This window comes from Scyliorhinus torazame, chromosome 22 (assembly GCF_047496885.1).
Source record: "Scyliorhinus torazame isolate Kashiwa2021f chromosome 22, sScyTor2.1, whole genome shotgun sequence".
NCBI classification, from domain to species: Eukaryota; Metazoa; Chordata; class Chondrichthyes; order Carcharhiniformes; family Scyliorhinidae; genus Scyliorhinus; species Scyliorhinus torazame.
The window spans coordinates 107,945,684-107,967,102 of NC_092728.1; the positions used below are offsets into that span (position 1 = coordinate 107,945,684).

Genomic DNA, 21,419 nt, shown 5'->3' on the forward strand with positions numbered 1-21,419 from the left:
GAAATCTTGGTGAGATGCTGCAGCGCATCTTGCAGACGGTTCACACGGCTGCCACTGTGCGGTAGCTGAGGGATTGAATGTTTGTGGAAGGGGTACGAAACAAGTGGGTTGCTTTGTCCTGGATGGTGTTGAGCTTCTCGAGTGTTGTTGGAGCTGTACTCCAGCAAGCGTAGAGTATTCATTTATACTCCTGACTTGTAGATGGTAGACAGGCTCTGGGCAGACAAGAGGCAAGTTACCCGCTGCAGGATTCCCAGCCACTGTCCTGCTCCTGTAGCCACAGTATTAATGTGGAAGTCTACGTCAGTTTCTGGATAACGGTAACCCCCAGGATGTTGACAGTGGGGGATTCAGTGATGGTAATGCCATTGAATGTCAATGGTTGATGGTTAGATCCTCTTTCCTTGGAGATGGCCATGGACTGGCACTTGTGTGGCGCAAATGTAACTTGCCACTTGTCAGCCCAAGCCTGGATATTGCCCAGGTTTTGCTGCATTTTGACAGGGACTGCTTCATCATTTGGCGAGTCGTGGATGGTGCTGAACATTGTGCAGTCATCAGAGAACATCCCCACTTCTGACCTTACATTGGAAGGGAGGTCATTGATGAAGCAGCTGAAGATGGTTGGGTCTAGGACACTACCCCGAGGAACTCCTACAGTGATGTCCTGGAACTGAGATGATTGACCTCCAACCACCACAACCATCTCCCTTTGTGCCGGGTATGACTCCCAACCAGCTGAGAGTTTTCCCCTGATTCCCATTGACTCCAGTTTAGCTCGGGCTCCTTGATGCCACACTCGGTCAAATGCTGCCTTGATGTCGAGGGCAGTCACTCTCACCTCACCTCCTCATTCAGCTCTTTTGTCCATGTTTGAACCAAGGCTGTAATGAGGTCAGGAGCTGAGTGACCCTGGCGAAGCCCATACTTGAGTGTCAGTGAGCAAGTTATTGCTAAGTGCCGCTTGATAACACTATTGGTGACCCTTTCCATCCTATTATTGATGATTGTGGGTAGACTAATGGGTGGTAATTGGCTGGTATGGTACTGAGGGGAGGGTACCCTTTTTCTCCAACACAAAATTAGTGTTTGCACCATTTGGCCGTGTATATATTTTTTACTGTTTTAATAAAAAGATATGGATTTGTACAGGGCATAGCTGGGCAATTTTCCACATTTCTGGATATATGCCAGCATTGTAGCTGTATTAGAAAAGCTTGGCTAGGGTGCAGCACGTTCTGGAGCAGAAGTCTTCAGTACTATTGCCGGGATATTGTCAGGGCCCATAGCCTTTGCAGCATCCAGGGCCTTCAGCCATTTCTTGCTGTCACCTGGAGTGAATCGTATTGGATGAAGACGGACATCTGTGATGCTGGGACCTCCGGAGGAGACCGAGACGGATCTTCCACTCGGCACTTCTGGCTGAAGATTGTTGCGAATGCCTCAGCCTCGTCTTTAGCACAGATGTGCTGGGCTCCTCCATCATTGAGGATGGGGATATTTGTGGAGCTTCCTCCTCCAGTGAGTTGTTTAATTGTCCACCACCATTCACGGCTGGATGTGGCAGGACTGCAGAGCTTGGATCTTATGTGTTTGTTGTGGAATCGCTTCGCTCTGTCTATTACTTGCTGCTTCTGCTGATTGGCGCACAAGTACATAGAACATACAGTGCAGAAGGAGGCCATTCGGCCCATCGAGTCTGCACTGACCCACTTAAGCCCTCATTTCCACCCTATCCCCTTAACCCAATAACCCCTCCTAATCTTTTTGGCCACTAGGGGCAATTTATCACGGCCAATCCACCTACCCTGCACATCTTTGGACTGTGGGAGGAAACCGGAGCATCCGGAGGAAACCCACGCAGACATGGGGAGAACGTGCAGACTCTGCATAGATAGTGACCCAGCAGGGAATCGAGCCTGGGACCCTAGTGCTGTGAAGCCACAGTACTAACCACTGTGCTACCATGCTGCCCAAGTAGTCCTGTGTTGTCGCTTCACCAGGTTGACACCTCATTTTTAGGTATACCTGATGTTGCTCCTGGCACGCTCTCCTGCACTCTTCATTGAAACAGGGTTGATTCACCGGATTGAGGGTAATGGTAGAGTGGGGGATATGCCGGGCCGTGAGGTTCTGAAAACAGATTGTGTTTCAGTACAATTCTGCTGAGGAAGGCCCACATCACCTCATGGATACCCAGTCTTGAATTGCTAGATCTGTTCGAAGTCTATTCCATTTAGCACGGTGCATGTGCCACACAACATGATGGAGGGTATCCTCAATGTGAAGACAGGATTTTGTCTCCGTAAGGACTGTGCAGTGGCCATCTGCCGATACTGTCATGGGCAGATGCAAGATGAGGTCAAGTATGTCTTTCCCTATTGTTGGTTTTTTTGCCGTTCTCAGTGCTTCCTCCAACCGGTGTTCAACTTGAGGAGCACGGATTGATCAGCTGGAGGGGGGGACGAGGTAATCAGCAGGAGCTTTCCTTGCCCATATGTGACCTGGTGCTAGGAGACTTCATGGGGTCCAGAGTCGATGTGAGAGCTCCCAGGACAACTCCCTCCCATAAGACATAGGAGCGGAAATAAGGCCATTCGGCCCATCGAGTCCACTCCACCATTCAATCATGGCTGATTTCAACTCCATTTACCCGCTCTCTCCCCATAGCCCTTAATTCCTCGAGAAATCAAGAATTTATCAACTTCTGTCTTAAAGACACTCTACGTCCCGGCCTCCACCGCCCTCTGTGGCAATGAATTCCACAGACCCATCACTCTCTGGCTGAAGAAATTTCTCCTCATCTCTGTTCTAAAGTGACTCCCTTTTATTCTAAGGCTGTGCCCCCGGGTCCTAGTCGCCCCTGCTAATGGAAACAACTTCCCTACATCCACCCTATCTAAGCCATTCATTATCTTGTAAGTTTCTATTAGATCTCCCCTCAACCTCCTAAACACCAATGAATATAATCCCAGGATCCTCAGACGTTCATCGTATGTTAGGCCTACCATTCCTGGGATCATCCGTGTGAATCTCCGCTGGACCCGCTCCAGTGCCATTATGTCCTTCCTGAGATGTGGGGCCCAAAATTGCTCACAGTATTCTAAATGGGGCCTAACTAATGCTTTATAAAGCTTCAGAAGTACATCCCTGCTTTTATATTCCAAGCCTCTTGAGATGAATGACAACATTGCATTTGCTTTCTTAATTACGGACTCAACCTGTAAGTTTACCTTTAGAGAATCCTGGACTAGGACTCCCAAGTCCCTTTGCACTTCAGCATTATGAATTTTGTCACCGTTTAGAAAATAGTCCATGCCTCTATTCTTTTTTCCAAAGTGCAAGACCTCGCACTTGCCCACGTTGAATTTCATCAGCCATTTCTTGGACCACTCTCCTAAACTGTCTAATCTTTCTGCAGCCTCCCCACCTCCTCCATACTACCTGCCCCTCCACCTATCTTTGTATCATCGGCTAGCCAGAATGCCCTCAGTCCCGTCATCTAGATCGTTAATATATAAAGAGAACAGCTGTGGCCCCAACACTGAACCCTTGCTGTGACTCCAGGCCAGGCAAGGAAGCAGGTTTCCTCCCCTTGCTGTGGCTCCAGGCCAGGCCAGGCCAGGAAGCAGGTTTCCTCCCCTGGCTGTGGCTCCAGGCCAGGCCAGGAAGCAGGTTTGCTCCCCTTGCTGTGGCTCCAGGCCAGGAAGCAGGTTTCCTCCCCTTGCTGTGGCGCCAGGCCAGGTAAGGAAGCAGGTTTCCTCCCCTTGCTGTGGCTGCAGGCCAGGGTACGCAGGTTTACTCCCCTTGCTGTGGCTCCAGGCCAGGCCAGGAAGCAGGTTTCCTCCCCTTGCTGTGGCTCCAGGCCAGGCCAGGAAGCAGGTTTCCTCCCCTTGCTGTGGCTCCAGGCCAGGCCAGGTAAGGAAGCAGGTATCCTCCCCTTGCTGTGGCGCCAGGCCAGGCCAGGTAAGGAAGCAGGGGCGTCATTCTCCGACCCCCCCCCGCCAGGTCGGAAAATGGCCGTTGGCCGCCGTGAATCCCGCCCCCGCCCCCGCCGAAGTCTCCGGTACCGGAGATTGGGCGGGGGCAGGAATCGGGCCGCGCCGGTTGGCGGGACCCCCCGCTCAATTCTCCGGCCCAGATGGGCTGAAGTCCCGCCCAGAAATTGCCTGTCCCGCCGGCGTAAATCAAAGCTGGTATTTACCGGCGGGACCAGACGGCGTGGGCGGGCTCCGGGGTCCTGGGGATCTGACCGGTGCCCCCACGGTGGCCTGGCCCGCGATCGGGGCCCACCGATCCGCAGGCGGGCCTGTGCCGTGGGGGCACTCTTTGCCATCCGCCTCCGCCACGGCCTCCACCATGGCGGAGGCAGAAGAGACTCTCCCCACTGCGCATGCGCGGGGATGCTGTGAGCGGCCGCTGACGCTCCCGCGCATGCGCCACATTTCCGCGCCAGCTGGCGGGGCACCAAACGCCATTTCCGCCATCTGGCGGGGCGGAAATCCCTCCGGCGCCGGCCTAGCCCCTCAATGTTGGGCCTCGGCCCCCAAAGATGCGGAGCGTCCGCACCTTTGGGCCGGCGCGATGCCCGTCTGATTGGCGCCGTTTTTGGCGCCAGTCGGCGGACATCGCGCCATTGGGGGAGAATTTCGCCCCAGGTTTACTCCCCTTGCTGTGGCTCCAGGCCAGGCCAGGAAGCAGGTTTCCTCCCCTTGCTGTGGCTCCAGGCCAGGCCAGGAAGCAGGTTTCCTCCCCTTGCTGTGGCTCCAGGCCAGGAAGCAGGTTTCCTCCGCTTGCTGTGGCTCCAGGCCAGGCCAGGAAGCAGGTTTCCTCCCCTTGCTGTGGCTCCAGACCAGGAAGCAGGTTTCCTCCCCTTGCTGTGGCTCCAGGCCAGGTAAGGAAGCAGGTTTCCTCCCCTGGCTGTGGCTCCAGGCCAGGCCAGGAAGCAGGTTTCCTCCCCTTGCTGTGGCTCCAGGCCAGGAAGCAGGTTTCCTCCCCTGGCTGTGGCTCCAGGCCAGGCCAGGAAGCAGGTTTCCTCCCCTTGCTGTGGCTCCAGGCCAGGAAGCAGGTTTCCTCCGCTTGCTGTGGCTCCAGGCCAGGCCAGGAAGCAGGTTTCCTCCCCTTGCTGTGGCTCCAGACCAGGAAGCAGGTTTCCTCCCCTTGCTGTGGCTCCAGGCCAGGCCAGGAAGCAGGTTTCCTCCCCTTGCTGTGGCTCCAGGCCAGGCCAGGTAAGGAAGCAGGTTTCCTCCCCTTGCTGTGGCGCCAGGCCAGGAAGCAGGTTTCCTCCCCTTGCTGTGGCGCTAGGCCCTAAAGGACATTAATGAACCAGTTGGGTTTTTATGATATAATTTCATGGTTATCATTCGACTTTTATGTCCAGATGTTTTATTGAATTTTGATGGTGGGATTTGAACGTGGGTCCCCAGAACATTACCCCGGCTCTCCTGATTACTAGTCCAGCGACAATACCACTATGCCACACCTCCCCCTTGTTACTAGACTGAATCCAGGAAGCTCAGATTCAAAGGCAACTACAGGCAGCTTGCAAATTCAAATTTAGATTTTTAAAAGTCTGGAATAAAAAGCTAGAATCATAAAAATGATGGTTGGATTGTCATTAAAACCCCAAATGGGTCATTAATGCCCTTTGGAGAATATGTGACTTCCCAGAGCAACGTTCTGATGTTGAACAACCCTCTCAAGTCAGTTGCATCAAAATCACTACAAACAATTCAAGATGATAGCTCACCTCCACCTTCTGAGGGCAACAAATGCTGGCTTTACCAGCGATGTACACACCCCCAAGAATTAATTTTTAAAATACCAATCAGAAAGTGAAATCCCAGCCAAGTTTTTCTGTATCTAACCTCGTGCCGCAAGTGCTGGGACTGTTTGATGGGGCAGAGTAGAGCAGCAATGGGCACAACCTAGGCTAATGAGTGTCCCGCCTTCATCTCAGTGGGCTGCAAGATTGAAATTGGGCTTGTTCACGAACTGTGACTCCATGAATAAGATTAAATACTTTTAATACATGCCGAATATTTCATAACGAGTTACGGAAAATGCTTCATCATTTATATATTAATAAAGCAAATCAACTTCAAATAGCAAGAACAAAATAAATATTTACACTGTGGATGCAGAGGGAGCGCACGGCTCTCACAGTCAATGTTGTGAGCAATCAGCACGTTCCTCACTTCAAGGGCGGCACGGTGGAGCAGTGGTTAGCACTGCTGCCTCACGGCGCAGAGGACCCAGGTTCGATCCCGGCCCTGGCTCACTGTCAGTGTGGAGTTTGCACATTCTCCCAGTGTCTGTGTGGGGCTCACCCCCACAACCTAAAGATGTGCAGGGTCGGTGGACTGGCCACGCTAAATTGCCCCTCAAGTGGAAGAAAATACTTTTTAAAAATGCGCAAATCACTTCAGTCACACTGGCAAGAAAACGTGGACGGAATTCAGTGGAATGTGACAACTCTGCGGGTGGGCAACCGTCAACAAAATGACTGGTGGGCCACCCTCGGAACCCAGGTGGGCCCCGTGGGGCCCCCTCCCCCCCGAGCCCCAGGTTGCCCACCACGAGTGCAGAGGGAAATTTAATCACAATTTTCAGTAATGGTAACATTAACAAGACTGACCGTGGCTGCAGCTGGCATGCGACCAGACATCAGTTGGTACACCGTCTGTAGAGGGTCATTGATGGGCAGACTGTTGGCAAACCTGGGCACGAAGAGAATAGAATGTAAAGGGTTAGCCTGTAGATGTGACTGTGCAGGATTTTCCGAGTTTGAAACACACGAAGGGGCAGGAGTGGGCCAGCCATTTGGCTGATTTGACGGGAACCTCATCCTGCCCACCCCAGATAACACACCACCCTCTCGCTCACCAAGAATCGACCCACCTCTGCCTTCAAAACATTCAAAGACTTTACTTCCACCGCCTTTCCAGGAAGAGAGTTCCAAAGACACACAACCCTCAGAAAACATTGTGCCTCTTGGCGATCTTAAATCAGCCACCCCTTATTTTTTAAACAGTGGCCCCAGTTCTAGATTGTCCGACAAGAGGAACCATCCTCTCCACATCCACCCTGTCAATACCCCTCAGGATCTCACACGTTTCAATCAAGTCGCCTCTTACTCTTCTAAACCCCAGTGGATACAAGTCTAACCTCTCCAACCTTTCCTCACAAGACAACACACCCAATCCAGGGATTAATTTAGAGGAGGCGCTGGCAGAGTGGTATTATCACACCAGAGACACAGGGTATTGTTTTGGGGATCCGGGTTCAAAGCATGCCATGGGACTGGTGACATTTGAATTCAATAAAAAAAGTCTGGAATCTAACGATGGCCGTGAAACCATTGTTCATTGTAAAAACCCATCTGGTTCACTGATGCCCTTCAGGGAAGGAAATCTGCCGTCCTTACCCGGTCTGGTCTACAGGTGACTCCAGACCCATAGCAATGTGGTTGACTCTTAACTGCCCTCTGAAGTGGCCGAGCGGCACACTCAGGTCAAGGGCAATTAGAGATGGGCAATAATCGCCGGCCCAGCCAGCAACACACACAGCCCATTAAAGAATTTTTCAAAACCTCTGCATTCTCTCCAATGAATTGATTCCGAGCTAGAATTAAAAGCAGGTGGAGACATGGGCCGAATGGCCTCCTTTTTGACTATAACAATTCTGTGGTTCTGTGAACAGCTTCCAACGCATTTACATCTCTCCTTAAAGAAGGTGAACAGTACCCCAAATCTAGAGGCTGTTTAGCACAGGGCTAAATCGCTGGCTTTGAAAGCAGACCAAGGCAGGCCAGCAGCACGGTTCAATTCCCGTACCAGCCTCCCCGAACAGGCGCCGGAATGTGGCGACTAGGGGCTTTTCACAGTAACTTCATTTGAAGCCTACTTGTGACAATAAGCGATTTTCATTTCATGTGATCTCACTGGTGCCTTGTACAAGCGAAGCATAACTTCAATTCCCCTCGCAATAAAGGATAACATTCTATTATCTTTCCTAATTACTTGCTGTACCTGTCTGCAGCCTTCTGTCATTCATGCACTCGGACACCCAGGTCCCTCTGCTTCTCAGAGCTCTGCAATCTCTCACCATTTACAGAATATGATTTTTTTAAATCTTCCTGCCAAAATGGGCAATTTCACATTTTCCCACGTTACACCAAATGTTTGCCCACTCATTTAACCTATCTTTCTGAAGCCTCCTCGTGTCCTCTTCACAACTTACTTTCCTACCTATCTGTGAAAGTCCGTGAAAAGCGCTGAATGAATGCGAATCCTTTCTTTAACCGCTGCACACAGAGCTTATTTCCCACTCCCTCTGCATCGTCCGAATGGTGCTGGCACTTTCTGGGGTACCTGGTACTTTAAGAAACCTCAGCAGAGTCTTGGGGTAGAGGCTTCCCCATTTTACCTATCCGGAGACAGACAGTGCCCTCCTCAGGGGTGCAGGGTTTACGGCAGTGTGCGTCCAGGTATGGTGGCAGCTGGCTATTCGACCCAGTGGGGCATGACAGAAGAGTCTAAAATCCCCGATACTTGGAATTTTACAACACAGAAATCAGCAATTCAGTCCAACCTGTCCATGGTAGTATTTCTACCCTACTCCCATCCACTCCCACTCCATTCACTGGTGACTACCTTCCTTACAACAGTAACTGTCCTTCAAAAAGTATTTCATTGGCTATAGTGGGCTTTGGACATCCGGTGGCTGTGACAGGTGTCATACTAATGCAAGTCTTCCTTTTTTATCTTTCAATTATGGTTCCTAGTTTTGGTTTCCCCACAAGTGAAAACATAATTACCTCTACTCTCTCTCACCTCTTCCAAGCCTCCATCAGGTCAACCATCATCCCTTTCCCTTTTCTAGGGGAATCAATTCCACCTTGTTCACTCTTTCCTGAAGGTACAACCTCTCAAATTCTGGTATTATCCTTGTAATTCTTTTGTGCACCTTTTCCGGTGCCTCTATATCCTTTTGCAATTTGGGGACCAGAGTTATACAATAATCCAAGCGCAGTCCAGCCAAAATTTCAATCCCATCCCTCCAGTGCCAAACACAAACGAGTGTTGCTGAATGTTGCAAGTAGACCCTACCTGGTCATGACCTTTGCATGCGTCCGGCTGTCCATTTTGCTGGCCAACAACAACGCGTGACCCCATAGCCCATGCTTCATGGCCGACTCCAGGGCATCCTACAGAGGCAGTTAATAATAATCTTTATTATTGTCACAAGTAGGCTTACATTAACACTGCGATGAAGTTACTGTGAAAAGCCCCTAGTCGCCACATTCCGGTGCATGTTCGGATACACAGAGGGAGAATTCAGAATGTCCAATTCACCTAACAGACAACCCGGGACTTGTGGGAGGAAACCGGAGCACCCGGAAGAAACCCACGCACAAACAGGGAGAATGTGCAGGCTCCGCACAGGCAGTGACCCAAGCCGGGAACCCGCGTCCCTGGCGCTGTGAAGCGACAGTGTGACAACACCAGTCAAGAGGGAAGCACACACCGTGCTGTCAGTGGGTGATTCTCTCTAGGACACTCGCACACCGTGCTGTCAGTGGGTGATTCTCTCTAGGACACACACACACCATGCTGTCAGTGGGTGATTCGCTGGGACACTCACACACCGTGCTGTCAGTGGGTGATTCTCTCTAGGACACTCACACACCGTGCTGTCAGTGGGTGATTCTCTAGGACACACACACACGCCGTGCTGTCAGTGGGTGATTCTCTCGAGGACACTCACACACCGTGCTGTCAGTGGGTGATTCTCTAGGACACTCACACACCGTGCTGTCAGTGGGTGATTCGCTGGGACACTCACACACCGTGCTGTCAGTGGGTGATTCGCTGGGACACTCACACACCGTGCTGTCAGTGGGTGATTCTCTCTAGGACACACACACACCGTGCTGTCAGTGGGTGATTCTCTCTAGGACACACACACACACCGTGCTGTCAGTGGGTGATTCGCTGGGACACTCACACACCGTGCTGTCAGTGGGTGATTCTCTCTAGGACACACTCACACCGTGCTGTCAGTGGGTGATTCTCTCTAGGACACACACACACCGTGCTGTCAGTGGGTGATTCTCTCTAGGACACACACACACCGTGCTGTCAGTGGGTGATTCGCTGGGACACTCACACACCGTGCTGTCAGTGGGTGATTCTCTCTAGGACACACACACACACCGTGCTGTCAGTGGGTGATTCGCTGGTGGACACACACACCGTGCTGTCAGTGGGTGATTCTCTCTAGGACACACTCACACACCGTGCTGTCAGTGAGTGATTCTCTAGGACACACTCACACACCGTGCTGTCAGTGGGTGATTCTCTAGGACACACTCACACACCGTGCTGTCAGTGGGTGATTCTCTAGGACACACACACACACCGTGCTGTCAGTGGGTGATTCTCTCGAGGACACTCACACACCGTACTGTCAGTGGGTGATTCTCTCTAGGACACACACACACCGTGCTGTCAGTGGGTGATTCTCTCTAGGACACACACACACACACACACACTGTGCTGTCAGTGGGTGATTCGCTGGGACACTCACACACCGTGCTGTCAGTGGGTGATTCTCTCTAGGACACACTCACACACCGTGCTGTCAGTGGGTGATTCGCTGGGACACTCACACACCGTGCTGTCAGTGGGTGATTCTCTCTAGGACACACACACACACCGTGCTGTCAGTGGGTGATTCGCTGGGACACTCACACACCGTGCTGTCAGTGGGTGATTCTCTCTAGGACACACACACACACCGTGCTGTCAGTGGGTGATTCGCTGGGACACTCACACACCGTGCTGTCAGTGGGTGATTCTCTCTAGGACACACACACACCGTGCTGTCAGTGGGTGATTCGCTGGGACACTCACACACCGTGCTGTCAGTGGGTGATTCTCTCTAGGACACACACACACACCGTGCTGTCAGTGGGTGATTCGCTGGGACACTCACACACCGTGCTGTCAGTGGGTGATTCTCTCTAGGACACACACACACCATGCTGTCAGTGGGTGATTCGCTGGGACACTCACACACCGTGCTGTCAGTGGGTGATTCTCTCTAGGACACACACACACACCGTGCTGTCAGTGGGTGATTCTCTCTAGGACACACACACCGTGCTGTCAGTGGGTGATTCTCTCTAGGACACACTCACACACCGTGCTGTCAGTGAGTGATTCTCTAGGACACACTCACACACCGTGCTGTCAGTGGGTGATTCTCTAGGACACACTCACACACCGTGCTGTCAGTGGGTGATTCTCTAGGACACACACACACACCGTGCTGTCAGTGGGTGATTCTCTAGGACACACACACACACCGTGCTGTCAGTGGGTGATTCTCTCGAGGACACTCACACACCGTGCTGTCAGTGGGTGATTCTCTCTAGGACACACACACACCGTGCTGTCAGTGGGTGATTCTCTCTAGGACACACACACACACACTGTGCTGTCAGTGTGTGATTCTCTAGGACACACACACACCGTGCTGTCAGTGGGTGATTCTCTCTAGGACACACACACACACACTGTGCTGTCAGTGGGTGATTCTCGAGGACACACACACACCGTGCTGTCAGTGGGTGATTCGCTGGGACACTCACACACACCGTGCTGTCAGTGGGTGATTCTCTAGGACACACACACACACCGTGCTGTCAGTGGGTGATTCTCTCTAGGACACTCACACACCGTGCTGTCAGTGGGTGATTCGCTGGGACACTCACACACCGTGCTGTCAGTGGGTGATTCTCTCTAGGACACTCACACACCGTGCTGTCAGTGGGTGATTCTCTAGGACACACACACACGCCGTGCTGTCAGTGGGTGATTCTCTCGAGGACACTCACACACCGTGCTGTCAGTGGGTGATTCTCTAGGACACACACACACACCGTGCTGTCAGTGGGTGATTCTCTAGGACACACACACACGCCGTGCTGTCAGTGGGTGATTCTCTCGAGGACACTCACACGCCGTGCTGTCAGTGGGTGATTCTCTCGAGGACACTCACACACCGTGCTGTCAGTGGGTGATTCTCTCTGGGACACTCACACACCGTGCTGTCAGTGGGTGATTCTCTAGGACACTCACACACCGTGCTGTCAGTGGGTGATTCGCTGGGACACTCACACACCGTGCTGTCAGTGGGTGATTCGCTGGGACACACACACACCGTGCTGTCAGTGGGTGATTCTCTCCAGGACACACACACCGTGCTGTCACTGGGTGATTCGCTGGGACACTCACACACCGTGCTGTCAGTGGGTGATTCTCTCCAGGACACACACACACACCGTGCTGTCAGTGGGTGATTCTCTCTAGGACACACTCACACACCGGGCTGTCAGTGGGTGATTCTCTAGGACACACACACACACCGTGCTGTCAGTGGGTGATTCTCTCGAGGACACTCACACACCGTGCTGTCAGTGGGTGATTCTCTCTAGGACACACACACACCGTGCTGTCAGTGGGTGATTCTCTCTAGGACACACACACACACACTGTGCTGTCAGTGGGTGATTCTCTAGGACACACACACACCGTGCTGTCAGTGGGTGATTCGCTGGGACACTCACACACCGTGCTGTCAGTGGGTGATTCTCTAGGACACTCACACACGGTGCTGTCAGTGGGTGATTCGCTGGGGGACACACACACCATGCTGTCAGTGGGTGATTCGCTGGGACATTCACACACCGTGCTGTCAGTGGGTGATTCTCTCTAGGACACACACACACACCGTGCTGTCTGTGGGTGATTCTCTAGGACACACACACAGCGTGCTGTCAGTGGGTGATTCGCTGGGACACTCACACACTGTTCTGTCAGTGGGTGATTCTCTCTTGGACACACACACACACAGCGTGCTGTCAGTGGGTGATTCTCTAGGACACTCACACACCGTGCTGTCAGTGGGTGATTCGCTGGGACACTCACACACCGTGCTGTCAGTGGGTGATTCTCTCTAGGACACTCACACACCGTGCTGTCAGTGGGTGATTCTCTAGGACACACACACACCGTGCTGTCAGTGGGTGATTCTCTCTAGGACACTCACACACCGTGCTGTCAGTGGGTGATTCTCTAGGACACACACACACCGTGCTGTCAGTGGGTGATTCGCTGGAACACACACACACCGTGCTGTCAGTGGGTATTCGCTGGGACACTCACACACCGTGCAGTCAGTGGGTGATTCTATCTAGGATACACACACACACACCGTGCTGTCAGTAGGTGATTCTCTAGGACACTCGCACACCGTGCTGTCAGTGGGTGATTCTCTAGGACACACACACACCGTGCTGTCAGTGGGTATTCGCTGGGACCCTCACACACAGTGCTGTCAGTGGGTGATTCTCTAGGACACACACACACACCGTGCTGTCAGTGGGTGATTCTCTAGGACACACACACACCGTTCTGTCAGTGGGTATTCGCTGGGACCCTCACACACAGTGCTGTCAGTGGGTGATTCTCTAGGACACACACACACACCGTGCTGTCAGTGGGTGATTCTCTCTAGGACACACACACACCGTGCTGTCAGTGGGTGATTCTCTAGGACACTCGCACACCGTGCTGTCAGTGGGTGATTCTCTAGGACACACACACACACCGGGCTGTCAGTGGGTGATTCTCTAGGACACACACACACTGTGCTGTCAGTGGGTGATTCTCAAGGACACTCGCACACCGTGCTGTCAGTGGGTGATTCTCTCTAGGACACTCGCACACCGTGCTGTCATTGGTTATTCGCTGGGGCACTCACACACCGTGCTGTCAGTGAGTGATTCTCTCTAGGACACTCGCACACAGTGCTGTCAGTGGGTGATTCTCTCTAGGACACTCACACACCGTGCTGTCAGTGGGTGATTCTCTCTCGGACACACACACACCGTGCTGTCAGTGGGTGATTCGCTGGGACCCTCACACACCGTTCTGTCAGTGGGTGATTCTCTCTAGGACACACACACACGCCGTGCTGTCAGTGGGTGATTCTCTAGGACAAACACACACGCCGTGCTGTCAGTGGGTGATTCTCTCTAGGACACACACACACGCCGTGCTGTCAGTGGGTGATTCTCTAGGACACTCGCACACCGTGCTGTCAGTGGGTGATTCTCTAGGACACACACACACCGTGCTGTCAGTGGGTGATTCTCTCCAGGACACTCACACACCGTGCTGTCAGTGGGTGATTCGCGGGGACACTCACACACCGTGCTGTCAGTGGGTGATTCTCTAGGACACACATACACCGTTCTGTCAGTGGGTGATTCTCTCTAGGACACACACACACACCGTGCTGTCAGTGGGTGATTCTCTCTCGTACACTCGCACACCGTGCTGTCAGTGAGTGATTCTCTCTCGTACACTCACACACCGTGCTGTCAGTGGGTGATTCTCTAGGACACACTCACACACCGGGCTGTCAGTGGGTGATTCTCTAGGACACACACACCATGCTGTCAGTGGGTGATTCTCTAGCACACTCATACACCGTGCTGTCAGTGGGTGATTCTCTAGGACACACACACACCGTGCTGTCAGTGGGTGATTCGCTGGGACACTCACACACCGTGCTGTCAGTGGGTGATTCTCTCTCGGACACACACACTGTTCTGTCAGTGGGTGATTCTCTAGCACACTCACACACCGTGCTGTCAGTGAGTGATTCGCTGGGACACTCACACACCGTGCTGTCAGTGGGTGATTCTCTCTAGGACACTCACACACCGTGCTGTCAGTGGGTGATTCTCTAGGACACTCGCACACCGTGCTGTCAGTGGGTGATTCTCTAGGACACACACACACTGTGCTGTCAGTGAGTGATCCGCTGGGACACTCACACACCGTGCTGTCAGTGGGTAATTCTCTAGGGCACACACACACCGTGCTGTCAGTGGGTGATTCGCTGGGACACACACACACCGTACTGTCAGTGGGTGATTCGCTGGGACACTCGCTCACCGTGCTGTCAGTGGGTGATTCTCTCTAGGACACTCGCACACCGTGCTGTCAGTGGGTGATTCGCTGGGGGACACACACACCGTGCTGTCAGTGGGTGATTCTCTAGGACACACACACACACCGTGCTGTCAGTGGGTATTCGCTGGGGGACACACACACCGTGCTGTCAGTGGGTGATTCTCTCTAGGACACCCACACACCATGCTGTCAGTGGGTGATTCGCTGGGACACTCACACACCGTGCTGTCAGTGGGTGATTCTCTCTAGGACACACACACACCGTGCTGTCAGTGGGTTATTCGCTGGGACACTCACACACCGTGCTGTCAGTGGGTGATTCTCTCTAGGACACTCACACACCGTGCTGTCAGTGGGTGATTCTCTGGGACACTCACACACCGTGCTGTCAGTGGGTGATTCTCTCTAGGACACTCACACACCGTGCTGTCAGTGGGTGATTCGCTGGGACCCTCACACACCGTTCTGTCAGTGGGTGATTCTCTCTAGGACACACACACACACCGTGCTGTCAGTGGGTGATTCTCTAGGACACACACACACGCCGTGCTGTCAGTGGGTGATTCTCTCTAGGACACACACACACGCCGTGCTGTCAGTGGGTGATTCTCTAGGACACTTGCACACCGTGCTGTCAGTGGGTGATTCGCTGGGACACTCACACACCGTGCTGTCAGTGGGTGATTCTCTAGGACACACACACACCGTGCTGTCAGTGGGTGATTCGCTGGGACACACACACACCGTGCTGTCAGTGGGTGATTCTCTCCAGGACACTCACACACCGCGCTGTCAGTGGGTGATTCTCTCTAGGACACACACACACCGTGCTGTCAGTGGGTGATTCTCTCTCGGACACACACACACCGTGCTGTCAGTGGGTGATTCTCTAGGACACACACACACCGTGCTGTCAGTGGGTATTCGCTGGGGGACACACACACCGTGCTGTCAGTGGGTGATTCGCTGGGACACTCACACACCGTGCTGTCAGTGGGTGATTCTCTCTCGGACACACACACACCGTGCTGTCAGTGGGTGATTCTCTCCAGGACACTCACACACCGTGCTGTCAGTGGGTGATTCTCTCTAGGACACACTCACACACCGTGCTGTCAGTGGGTGATTCTCTCTCGGACACACACACACCGTGCTGTCAGTGGGTGATTCTCTCTAGGACACTCGCACACCGTGCTGTCAGTGGGTGATTCGCTGGGACACTCACACACCGTGCTGTCAGTGGGTGATTCTCTCTAGGACACACACACACACCGTGCTGTCAGTGGGTATTCGCTGGGACACTCACACACCGTGCTGTCAGTGGGTGATTCGCTGGGACACTCACACACCGTGCTGTCAGTGGGTGATTCTCTAGGACACTCGCACACCGTGCTGTCAGTGGGTGATTCTCTAGGACACACACACACACCGTGCTGTCAGTGGGTGATTCTCTCTAGGACACACACACACACCGTGCTGTCAGTGGGTGAGTCTCTAGGACACACACACACGCTGTACTGTCAGTGTGTGATTCTCTCTAGGACACACACACACACTGTGCTGTCAGTGGGTGATTCTCTAGGACACACACACACCGTGCTGTCAGTGGGTGATTCTCGCCAGGACACTCACATACCGTGCTGTCAGTGGGTGATTCTCTCTAGGACACTCACACACCGTGCTGTCAGTGCGTGATTCTCTCTAGGACACACACACACACCGTGCTGTCAGTGGGTGATTCTCTCTAGGACACACACACACACCGTGCTGTCAGGGGGTGATTTTCTAGGACACACACACACCGTGCTGTCAGTGTATGATTCGCTGGGACACTCACACACCGTGCTGTCAGTGGGTGATTCGCTGGGACACACACACACCGTGCTGTCAGTGGGTGATTCTCTCTAGGACACACACACACCGTGCTGTCAGTGGGTGATTCTCTCTAGGACACACACACACCGTGCTGTCAGTGGGTGATTCGCTGGGACACACACACACCGTGCTGTCAGTGGGTGATTCTCTCTAGGACACACACACACCGTGCTGTCAGTGGGTGATTCTCTAGGACACTAGCACACCGTGCTGTCAGTGGGTGATTCGCTGGGACACTTGCACACCGTGCTGTCAGAGGGTGATTCTCTAGCACACACACTGCTGTTAGCAAGTGAACGTTTATCTGACTTTTACCTTCTTGCGGCCAAATAGCAGCAGCTCGCGGAAACGTTCAGTGTCCTTGCCAGGACTTTCCGTGGAATTACTGTCAAGGAAACTATCCGTGAAGAGGGAGGTACAAGTCTCGTCTTCCGCACGTGGAATCAAATCATTGTTGAAGTCAATTAGATTTGCTTCGTTGGGCGATTTTCCAGGAAGCCAGACGGACCGGTGCTCCCGCAGAAGGAGCTCAGCAATATCTGTACCAATCACTGTCTAGAAAGTACATGAATGACGTTAAAAACTTCATATCAGAGTTCTGTACATACTAAATTATCCTTGTCGTTATAGTCTGAGCTTGTAGCAGTGGCTACAAAACATTGCACAGCAGTGATTACCAGTCCTTATAGAGGAGGGGGAACTGAATATAAACTGCATGTACAGGGGTTAGAGAAAGACTTGTATTTCTGTGGCACCTTTCACAATTGCAGGACACGCCAAAGTACTTTACAGTCAATTGAGTACTTTTCGAAGTGCAGTCGCTGATAATGTAGGAAACACAAAAGCCAGTTTGTGAACAGCAAGATCCCACGAACAGTCATGTGATAAATGACCAGGTAATCTGATTTTTAGTGATAGTGGTTGAGGGATAAGTGCTGGTCAGGCATTCTTCAAAATAGTGCCGTGGGATCCAAGAGGGCAGACACCTCCTCAATTTAATGTCCAACAGTGCAGTAGCTGGAGAGTCGACCTGGATTGTGCTCACGTCTGCAGCAGGAATTGAATCCATGATCTCCTGACTGACTCCAATAAGAGTATTTACTCACCAGCTGCACGCTGAGCTGTTCAGTGCTGACAGCCCTGGCACATTACACCCCAGATTCACACACCGTTCATCTCAGGCAGGCTGCGGCAGAGGTGAACCAGACGCCTGGTCTCCAACAAGCTCTACTGGTCACTCCACGGAGCCAGATTCCCGCTTCTCACTCTCCTGAGGCCAAGGGAGAAGTGAGAGGAAACGGGTTAATATTCCTCTTTACAAACATCTCGAAAGCCATTGCACTGAGTCCCACGATATATCCATCAGTTCCTGCACATGTACGGGTCGGGGGCAGGGAGCAGGGACTGATTCACTCCCATTCGGAGGTGATTCACATGAGCATGTGCTCAAGACGCTGTTTAATCAGCCATTACAAAGTGAGCGGGACTGTGTGTTGGAGGAGAACTCTTACTCGGGACAGTGCAAAGTAGCAGCAACTCACCCCATTCTGCCTGCACAACAGTACAATCAGCTCCCACAGCAGGTTGGCAGACTCCTTATCCAGAAGTTCGTCATTCCTCAGGCATTCTGTGGCCTTGTTTTGAGCAAAGTTGATAACATCAACTTTATGAGTCTCTTCCCTAAAGAAAAAGTAATTAGAAAGGAACCTTGAACCCTTAAAGTTCACTGATTAACACACACACTATGATGCTGTCAGCAGCAACAAGGCAGGAGTTTAGCAATGCATGGACTTGGAGGCAACCTTGTGATAAGGGTTAATCAGTGTGGAGCGAGGACATACAGGGAACACTCTCTCTCTGCCAGGCTGTAACCAGTAATGTTCCCACACTGGGCCCTCAGCTTTTAACAATGGGTATTACTGACTCAGACGAGAGTTGGAGATCCATGTTGCAGATAATTCGGAGGCACAGAACTCAGGTGGTGAAGGAACATCAGGGAATGTGCAGAGGCCAGGTTTGGAGGAGTGCAGATATCTTGGGAGTCAGTGTGGAGCTGAAAGAGGTTACAGGGATAGGGAGGGGTGAGGCTCTGGAGGGATTTGAACAGAAGGATGAGAATTAACAAACCCGAGGTTTTACTGAAACGAGACCAAGCGCCGGTCAGCGAGCGGTCAGGGGTGATGCCCCAATGGGACTTGGTGGGATTTAGGGGAAGGGCAGCAGAGTTTCAGATGATCGCAAGTTTACGGAGGATAAACATGGGAGGTTGGCCAGAATTACATTGGGACAGCTAATTCCAGAGGTAACGGAAGCATGTTGGTAACCAAGAATGTCCCTCTTACCTTGAGGAATGGGGAAAGCATTGTGGCCTGTCCAAAAGACATTCATTACTCCAAAGGATTAATCTGCATAGCTTCACTGCAGTGATCTGTGCCTTTGTCACCATGGTCAAAGCCCACTGGAGTAACGGTGTACAGGTCTAGGCACAGGAGGGATATACTGGCCTTGGAGAGATTGAAATTCACTCAGCGGAACGACACCCTGGATTAACAGGTTAAACGTGGTTTAACGGGTTAAACGTGGTTTGTTTATGAAGTTCAGAAGGTTGAGGTTTGATTTAGTCATGGTATTTAAAACGATAAAGGAATAAGATGGTTTCTCTGTATCTGTCCCATTTTCTCTAGTGAGAGTCCAGGGCAGCACGGTAGCATTGTGGATAGCACAATTGCTTCACAGCTCCAGGGTCCCAGGTTCGATTCCCGGCTTGGGTCACTGTCTGTGCGGAGTCTGCACGTCCTCCCCGTGTCTGCGCGGGTTTCCTCCGGGTGCTCCGGTTTCCTCCCAGTCCAAAGATGTGCAGGTTAGGTGGATTGGCTGTGATAAATTGCCCTTAGTGTTGGGTGGGGTTGCTGGGTTGTGGGGATAGGGTGGAGGTGTGGGCTTGGGTAGGGTGCTCTTTCCAGAAACCGGTGCAGACTCGATGGGCCGAATGGCCTCCTTCTGCACTGTAAATTCTACGATAATCTGTAAATTCTATGATAACAAGAACAATGCCACTCAGGGATGAAATCAAGAAGCATGAAGTAGAGTGGAAATCAGGAATTCTGTCCTCCAAAAGGCTGCTGAGGGGGAGGATCAATTGAAAATTTCAATACAAAGATTGGTCGATTTCATATTCGGCGGAAAGGGAAAGGCAGAAAAATAGATTTGAGATACAGATTCGGCATCATCTAAATGAATGGAGGAAATGGCTTGTGGAGCCGAATGGTTCCTCTTCAACAGTACTGATAGAATCAACAATTCTTTTATAATCATAGATAATCATAGAATCCTACAGTTCAGAAGGAGGCCATTCGGCCCATCGAGTCTGCACCAACCCTCTGAAAGAGCACCCCACCTGGGCGCACTCCCCTGCCCTATCCCTGCAAACCCACCTAACCGTTGGGACATTAAGGGGCAATTTACCATGGTCAATCCACCTAATCTTCGGGCTGCACGGTGGTTAGCACTGCTGCCTCACAGCATCGAGGACCCGGGTTAGATCCCGGCCCCGGGTCACTGTCCGTGTGGAGTTTGCACATTCTCCCAGTGTCTGCGTGGGTTTCACCCCCACAACCCAAAGATGTGCAGGGTAGGTGGATTGGCCACGCTAAATTGCCCCTTAATTGGGAAACAATAATTGGGTACCCTCAAATTTGTTTTTTTTTAAGTCCACCTAACCTGCACATCTTAGGACTGTGGGAGGAAACCCACGCAGAAAACCCACAGAAGGTGATTCATTTTGGAAGGAATAACAGGAAGACAGAGTACTGGGCTAATGGTAAGATTCTTGGCAGTGTGGATGAGCAGAGAGATCTCGGTGTCCATGTACATAGATCCCTGAAAGTTGCCACCCAGGTTGAGAGGGTTGTTAAGAAGGCGAACGGTGTGTTAGCTTTTATTGGTAGAGGGATTGAGTTTCGGAGCCATGAGGTCATGTTGCAGCTGTACTAAACTCTGGTGCGGCCACATTTGGAGTATTGCGTGCAATTCAGGTCGCCGCATTATAGGAAGGATATGGAAGCATTGGAAAGGGTGTAGAGGAGATTTACCAGAATGTTGCCTGGTATGGAGGGAAGATCTTATGAGGGAAGGCTGAGGGACTTGACGCTGTTTTCGTTAGAGAGAAGGTTAAGAGGTGACTTAATTGAGGCATACAAGATGATCAGAGGATTGGATAGGGTGGACAGTGAGAGCCTTTTTCCTCGGATGGTGATGTCTAGCAAGAGGGGACATAGCTTTAAATTGAGGGGAGATAGATATAGGACAGATGTCAGAGGTAGGTTCTTTACTCAGAGAGTAGCAAGGGTGTGGAATGCCCTCCCTGCAACAGTAGTGGACTTGCCATCATTAAGGGCATTTAAATGGTCATTGGATAGACGTATGGACGATAAGGGAACAGTGTAGATGGGCTTTAGAGTGGTTTCACAGGTCGGCACAACATCGAGGGCCGAA

The 21,419-nt window shown here is 52.0% G+C and overlaps 1 protein-coding gene across 13 annotated transcripts in view; it reads right to left on the reverse strand.

Annotated features, from left to right (window-relative positions):
• sec16a (SEC16 homolog A, endoplasmic reticulum export factor) overlaps nucleotides 1-21,419 on the reverse strand; it is a 115,069-nt gene that overhangs the window by 54,196 nt on the left and 39,454 nt on the right. For all 13 annotated transcript variants that reach the window (XM_072488894.1, XM_072488892.1, XM_072488903.1 and 10 more), the window contains 4 exons: nucleotides 18,467-18,605; nucleotides 17,241-17,480; nucleotides 9,111-9,208; nucleotides 6,638-6,719 (listed from right to left, as the gene is read on the reverse strand). In XM_072488894.1, coding sequence (XP_072344995.1) covers nucleotides 6,638-6,719; nucleotides 9,111-9,208; nucleotides 17,241-17,480; nucleotides 18,467-18,605 — 559 coding nt within the window. The remainder of the gene's footprint in view (nucleotides 1-6,637; nucleotides 6,720-9,110; nucleotides 9,209-17,240; nucleotides 17,481-18,466; nucleotides 18,606-21,419) is intronic.